This window comes from Heptranchias perlo, chromosome 39 (genome assembly GCF_035084215.1).
Source record: "Heptranchias perlo isolate sHepPer1 chromosome 39, sHepPer1.hap1, whole genome shotgun sequence".
Classification (NCBI taxonomy): domain Eukaryota; kingdom Metazoa; phylum Chordata; class Chondrichthyes; order Hexanchiformes; family Hexanchidae; genus Heptranchias; species Heptranchias perlo.
The window spans coordinates 13155950-13163564 of record NC_090363.1 but is presented as its reverse complement, the minus strand read 5'-3'; the positions used below and the strand labels follow the sequence as shown (position 1 = coordinate 13163564).

The following is a 7615-nucleotide window of genomic DNA, read 5'->3' as shown; positions in this document are numbered from 1 at the left end:
TGTTCCAACATTGAATTAGATCATGGCTGATCTGTACCTTAACTCCATTTACCCGCCTTGGTTCTGTAACTCTTAATACCCTGACCGAACAAAAATCTATCAATCTCAGTTTTGAAATTTTCAATTGACCCCCAGCCTCGACAGCTTTTTGGGGGGAGAGAGTTCCAGATTTCCACTCCCCTTTGTGTGAAGAAATGCTTCCTGACATCACCCCTGAACATCCTAGCTCTGATTTTAAGGTTATGCCCCCTTGTTCTGGACTCCCCCACCAGAGGAAATAGTTTCTCTCTATCTACACTATCAAATCCTTTAATTATCTTAAACACCTCAATTAGATCACCCCTTAATCTTCTATACTCGAAGGAACACAAGCCGAGTCTCTGCAACCTGTCCTCATAATTTAACCCTTTTAGCCCCGGTATCATTCTGGTGAATCTGCCCTGCACCCCCTCCAAGGACGATATATCCTTCCTGAGGTGCGGTGCCCAGAACTGAATGCAGTGTCTCCAGATGTGGTCTAACCAGAGCTCTGTACAGCTGGAACATAACTTCCTCCTCTTTGTATTCCAGCCCCCGAGATAAAGGCCAACATTCCATTAGCCTTTTTAATTATTTTTTGTACCTGTCCACTAGTTTTTAGCAATTTCTGTACATGGACCCCCAAATCTCCGCTCCTCCACAGTTCCTAACTTCTCGCCATTTACAAGATACTCTGATCGATCTTTCATAGGTCCAAAGTCGATGACCTCACACTTTCCCACATTAAACTCCATCCGCCACAGTTTTGCCCACTCACTCAATCTATCAATGGCCCTTTGCAACTTCCTGCTCACATCCACACTATTTACTGTGCCACCATCTTAGTTTCGTCAACAATATACAATATTGGGTGTACAGCTCTCTATTCCTTCATGTAAGTCGATGATAAATGTAGTGAAAAGCTGGGGCCGCAGGACAGATCGCTGGGAGACACTGCTAGTCACATCCTGCTATTATCCATTATCCTTACCCTGACTCCCACCTCCTAACCAATTCCCTACCCATGTCAATAGGTTGCCTTGAATTCCATGAGCTTTCATTTTTGGTGATGGTCTCGTGTGAGGAAACTTATGGAATGCCATCCATAGACATCTACCATGCTAGTAACCTCCTCAAAAAATTGAACTAGGTTCGTTGGATGTGACTTACCCATTACAAATCCATGCTGGCTCTCTCTGATCAGTCCATATTTATTCAAGTGCTCAGTCGCTCTGTCCCTAATAACAGATTCTAGTAATTTCCCCATATCTGACGTTAGACGAATAGGCCTATAATTTCCTAGTTTATCTCACCCTTCTTAAATCGTGGAGTGACATTGGCAATTTTCCAATGCAAGGGGACAGTAACTGAATCGAGAGAGTTTGGAAGATCATGACTAAAGCATCAACAATTTCTTCACCTTTTACATTTAATACCCTGGGATGGAAACCATCAGGTCCTGGGGATTTATCAATCTTCAGTCCCATTATTTTCTCCATTACCACCTTTTAAATCTAGTAAATTCCTCCCCTTGATTTATTTTTAATTTTCCTCCTGTCTCTGGTACTTTATCATCATCCTGCACTGTGAAGACCGACACAAAGTAAATATTTACCAAGTCTACCATTTCCTCATTTTCAATTACAACATCACCTGTCTTTAAAGGGCCCACATTACTCTTAGCCATTCTCTTTCTCTTAATACACTTGTAAAAACTTTCAGTGTTAGTGTGAAAGGGCAGTGTCCAGCCCGATGCCCTCTCGAGTGTTTTTTTTAAACATGACAGAAGAGTTACAGACAATGCCGTCCTCTTTTTTTTTACGGGAATATTTGGACTGTTGGGGGGAGCAGCAGTTGTTATTCTGGGATGTGTGGAAACCAATGTGGAGGCAGAGAGAGACAGTGAACTTTGGTGAGGGATGGTAACGGTTCCTTAGATCCCCAGGGTGATGAGTTTCAGTGAGTCCCCTTTGTGGGCGATGTAGAAGTATGGAAAGATTTCCTCGGTGAATTTGTCTGTGAAAGTATAGAGATGGGCAACGTCTTCAGCGTTGTAAAAGGAGACCTGTCCAGCGGGATAGTCCAGGTAAACCCCCAGCTTTCTCAGTCTCCCCTTCAGCCGCAGCTCAATCGGAGGGGACGTGAGGACGGTGTAGTCGCCGTCTTGCAGGGCCAAGGCCCAGACTCCAGCCTGGGGCTCCGGCGTGAAGAACTTCCGGCTTTCCTGCCAGTGGAAAGGGGCGAATCCCCTCTTCCGGGGGACGGAGGACTTGGCCACTCCCACCTGCCAGACCGTGCTCTCCCCCACCTCCACCTCCCAGCAGTGCTTGCCCGACGTGAAGCCCTCGGAACCCAAGACGCTAAGCCAGCGACTGAACCTCTCGGGGTTGTCGGGGATGTCGTCCTGCTTGTCGCCCACCCGCACCTCGGTGCCGTCCCGGGACAGGATGAGGTGGGAATTTGCCGTTTTCGGATCTAGGGTCAGGAGAGTCGGAACTGAAACAGAGAGAGAGAGAGAGAGAGAGTGTGAGAGAGGAGGAGAGGGACGGAGAGCGAGAAAGAACAGGAGCGAAATGTTAAACTGCGGGTAATGGAACTCCTGGAAACAAACAGCGGGTCAGGCAGCATCTGTGGAGAGAGGAAGAGAGGGTTAACATTTCATAGAATCATAGAACCTGACAGCACAGAAGGAGGCCGTTCCGTTCGGCCCAACGTGCCTGTGCTGGCTCTTTGAAAGAGCTATCCAATTAGTCCCATTACCCCCCCTGCTATTGATCCCCAGCTTTTTCCCTTTTCAAGTATTTTTCCAATTCCCTTTTGAAAGTTACTATTGAATCTGCTTCCACCGCCCTTTCAGGCAGCGAATTCCAGATCATCACAACTCGCTGCGTAAAAAAAAATTCTCCTTATCTCCCCCCTAGTTTTTTTGCTTCAAACTAATGGCACTTGTGAGCTAAACAGTTAGGGGCAGACGTCACTCAAGGCATGAGTTTGAACCCGTTTGTGTAAAATTCCCACATGTGTGTGTGCTTTAAATGGGCTAGTACACACAGGAATAACACACGAGTGACTTATCTACGGGGTTAATGATAGAGCAGGGCCATTTCTACCTGGTAGAGAGAAATTCAACTTTCTTTTTTGATTCGACCGACTCCACCCGTCTCTCTGGCCACTGTCTGAGGCTGAACCAGACCGTTCCCAACCTTGGCTCTGCCCTTCCAACTCCATATCCTCTCCATTACCAAGACCGCCTAGGTCCACCTCCATAACATCGTCCATCTCCGCCCCTGACTCAGCTCATCTGCTGCTGAAACCCTCATCCGTGCCTTTGTTACCCCTAAACTCGACTATTGCAAAGCTCTCCCACCTTCCTCCCTCCATAAACTTGAGCTCATCCAAAACTCTGCTGCCCGCATCCTAACCAAGTCCCCGTTCACCCCTCACCCCTGTGCTCGCTGACCCACACTGGCTCTCAGTCCAGCAACGTCTCGATTTGAAGATTCTCATCCTCGAGTTCAAATCCCTCCCTGAACCCTTGGCGTCAGCCACGGCTCAGTTGGTAGCGCTCTTGCCACGGAGTCAGAAGGTCGCGGGTTCGAATTCCACTTCACAGATTTGAGCACAAACTCTAAGCTGACATTTCAGTGCAGTACTGAGGGAGGTGCTGCACTGCCAGAGGTGCCGTCTTTCAGATGAGACGTTAAACCGAGGCCCCGTCTGCCTTCTCAGGTGGACGCAAAAGATCCCACGGCCACCATTTCGAAGAAGAGCAGGAAAGTTCTCCCTGGTGTCCTGGGCCAATATTTATCCCTCAACCAACGGCACTAAAAACAGATTTTCTGGTCATCAGCACATTGCTGTTTGTGGGATCTTGCTGTGCGCAAATTGGCTGCCGCGTTTCCTACATTACAACAGTGACTACACTTCAAAAGGACTTCATTGGCTGTAAAGCGCTTAGGGACGACCTGAGGTGATGAAAGGCACTATATAAATGAAAGTCTTTCTTTCTTTCCATGGCCTCGCCCTCCTCCCTATCTCTGTAACCTCCTCCAGCCCTACAACTCTCCGAGATCTCCTCCAATTCTGGCCTCTTGAGCACCCCCGATTTTAATCGCTCCACCATTGGCGGCCGTGCCTTCAGCTGCCCAGGCCCTAAGCTCTGGAATTCCCTCCCTAAACCTCTCCACCCCTCTCTCCTCCTTTAAGACGCTCCTTAAAACCCACCTCTTTGACCTGTCCTAATACCTCCTTCTTTGACTCAGTGTCAATTTTTGTTTGATAATCGCTCCTGTGAAGGGCCTCGGGATGTTTCACTACTTTGAAGACGCTATGGAAATGTAAGATGTGGTTCATTTGTCAAGCTTTTATAAACACAAACCGTTCTTCAACAGCCCACATTTGTGTCATGCCCCCGCCCCCCCCGCCCCTCATGGAGGGGCCTCTCACACTGCACTGCAGGGGACAGGAAAAGTCAACGGGGAGGCAACGGTATCAAAGGCACAAACAGAGAGATTGGTTATCAAAAGAAGTTAGGAGGGAAGTGACAGAGGCAGGGTTCGGCCTCCGACTGAGGAGCAGAGGGAGCGGGAGAAGAGCAGTAATCCGGAGTGTGGATTGGAGGGAGCGGGAGATGAGCAGTATTCCGGAGTGTGGATTGGAGGGAGCAGGAGAGGAGCGGTATTCCGGAGTGAGGATTGGAGGGAGCGGGAGATGAGCGGTATTCCGGAGTGTGGAGCGGAGGGAGCGGGAGATGAGCAGTATTCCGGAGTGAGGAGCGGAGGGAGCGGGAGATGAGCAGTATTCCGGAGTGTGGAGTGGAGGGAGCGGGAGATGAGCAGTAATCCGGAGTGAGGATTGGAGGGAGCGGGGGATGAGCAGTATTCCGGAGTGAGGAGCGGAGGGAGCGGGAGAAGAGCAGTATTCCGGAGTGAGGAGCGGAGGGAGCGGGAGATGAGCAGTATTCCGGAGTGAGGAGCGGAGGGAGCGGGAGATGAGCAGTATTCCGGAGTGAGGAGCGGAGGGAGCGGGAGATGAGCAGTATTCCGGAGTGAGGAGTGGAGGGAGCGGGAGATGAGCAGTATTCCGGAGTGAGGAGTGGAGGGAGCGGGAGATGAGCAGTATTCCGGAGTGAGGATTGGAGGGAGGGGGAGATGAGCAGTATTCCGGAGTGAGGAGCGGAGGGAGCGGGAGATGAGCAGTATTCCGGAGTGTGGATTGGAGGGAGCGGGAGATGAGCAGTATTCCGGAGTGTGGATTGGAGGGAGGGGGAGATGAGCAGTATTCCGGAGTGTGGATTGGAGGGAGCGGGAGATGAGCAGTATTCCGGAGTGTGGAGTGGAGGGAGCGGGAGATGAGCAGTATTCCGGAGTGAGGAGTGGAGGGAGCGGGAGATGAGCAGTATTCCGGAGTGAGGATTGGAGGGAGCGGGAGATGAGCAGTATTCCGGAGTGAGGAGCGGAGGGAGTGGGAGATGAGCAGTATTCCGGAGTGAGGAGTGGAGGGAGCGGGAGATGAGCAGTATTCCGGAGTGAGGAGCGGAGGGAGTGGGAGATGAGCAGTATTCCGGAGTGAGGAGCAGAGAGAGCGGGAGAAGAGCGGTATTCCGGAGTGAGGAGCGGAGGGAGTGGGAGATGAGCAGTATTCCGGAGTGAGGAGCGGAGGGAGAGGGAGGTGAGCAGTATTCCGGAGTGAGGAGCGGAGGGAGTGGGAGATGAGCAGTATTCCGGAGTGAGGAGCGGAGGGAGAGGGAGGTGAGCAGTATTCCCACCTCAGAGGGCGAGGGATGGTGTATAAGGCTGCAGAAGGAGGATTAAGAAAAATTAAATGCAAAGGAGCAGAATGAGTTCCAAAAGACCAAGAAACATTGATACAGGAAAGGTGGAGGAGGAGATGGAGATCTGGAGAGGGTTATGGTGACAGCTCCAAACTGAAGGCTCTCAGCCAAGTTGGGCGAGACTTGGGGGAACCTTGAAGTCCGTGCTCTGGGGGACAGGTGGCCGAAGTGATGAGCATGCGATGGCTTCTGCGATAAAGTCCATGGCGGGGTGAGGGTGGGGTGGATGGTGAGGAGCCTGGTCGATCTTTGAGGTGTTGGTGTGGGTGAGGTTTCTGGGCAGCGGAGGGCGGGCAGCCCACAAGCTGGAAATGCTCCCCCGTTGGAACTGTGCGTTCTGACTGGGAATTGGGCGATGAGTGTCAGCTCAGGGGTTGGGCAGGATGGGCAAATCGTTCATTAATTTACGCAAAGATCCACACACGGTGCAAAACACAGGTGGAATCTGTTAGGGGGGGGGGAATCAGGAGACCGTACTGTAGCGAAGTTGAGAAAGAGGGTAAAACTAAGAACTTGGCGTTTTATCACAACCTCATGAGTCTCAAAGCGCTTTGGGGATTACTTACAAAGTGGAGTCACTCTTATTACATAGACCAATGGAGCGTATTTTTATTATTCGTTCATGGGATGTGGGCGTCGCTGGCGAGGCCGGCATTTATTGCCCATCCCTAATTGCCCTTGAGAAGGTGGTGGTGAGCCGCCTTCTTGAACCGCTGCAGTCCGTGTGGTGAAGGTTCTCCCACAGTGCTGTTAGGAAGGGAGTTCCAGGATTTTGACCCAGCGACGATGAAGGAACGGCCGATATATTTCCAAGTCGGGATGGTGTGTGACTTGGAGGGGAACGTGCAGGTGGTGTTGTTCCCATGTGCCTGCTGCCCTTGTCCTTCTAGGTGGGAGAGGTCGCGGGTTTGGGAGGTGCTGTCGAAGAAGCCTTGGCGAGTTGCTGGATGGTACACACTGCAGCCACGGTGTGCCGGTGGTGACGTACAGTAGTGTAGTGGTTATGATACTGGACTAGTGATCTAAAGGCCTGGACTAATAATCCAGAGGCAGTGGGGGTAATATTAACCTGCCTCGCCGGGCAGGAATCCCACCGGATTGGGGTTTTACACCTCCCGATATCACTCTCCGTTGACTTCAATCGGGGCCGGGTGTAAAACCAGCGTTGCACCCGATCCTGTTTCCCGAAGGGCGGGTTAGGTTAAAATTGCCGCGAGGGTTAAAAACCCGCCATGGCGGTTTGAGAATTTGAAGTTAGATTTAAAATGCTGGTATCGGTAATGTGACCCATGACAGCTGTCGGGTTGTTTAAAAACCCAACTGGGTCACTGATGTCCTTCAGGGCAGGAAACCTGCCGTCCTTACCCGGTCTGGGCCTATATGTGACCCCAGTCCCACACCAACGTGGTTGACTCTTAACCACCCTCTGACGTGGCCTAGCCACCCGCTACACTCAAGTCAATTAGGGACGGGCAATAAATGCCAGCCTTGCCAGCGACGGCCACATCCCGGTGTCTGTTGGCCAAAGCACCCCTGCTCGTGGGATCATTGACGTCCGTCTGAACGGTTTGATGTCTCATCCAAAAGACGGCGCCCCCCGACAGTGCTGCACTCCCTCAGGCTTGCAGTGGACCGTCCGCCGATTTTAGGCGCTCAAGTCTCTGCCCTTTGCCGGGGTACAGTTTCACCGGCTGCTGTTGCCTCCCTGCGTTCGGACGGCCTCTGGACCTCGACAGTGAAGGTTGGTGGGCAATTCGACCCGGG

At 51.5% G+C, this 7615-nt stretch overlaps 1 protein-coding gene across 1 annotated transcript in view; it reads right to left on the bottom strand.

The window, feature by feature from the left end:
* Window positions 1–1951: 1951 nt before the first annotated feature.
* LOC137305280 (E3 ubiquitin-protein ligase TRIM39-like) overlaps window positions 1952–7615 on the bottom strand; it is a 39634-nt gene continuing 33970 nt past the window's right edge. The window contains exon 6 of the mRNA XM_067974133.1: window positions 1952–2493. Coding sequence (XP_067830234.1) covers window positions 1952–2493 — 542 coding nt within the window. The remainder of the gene's footprint in view (window positions 2494–7615) is intronic.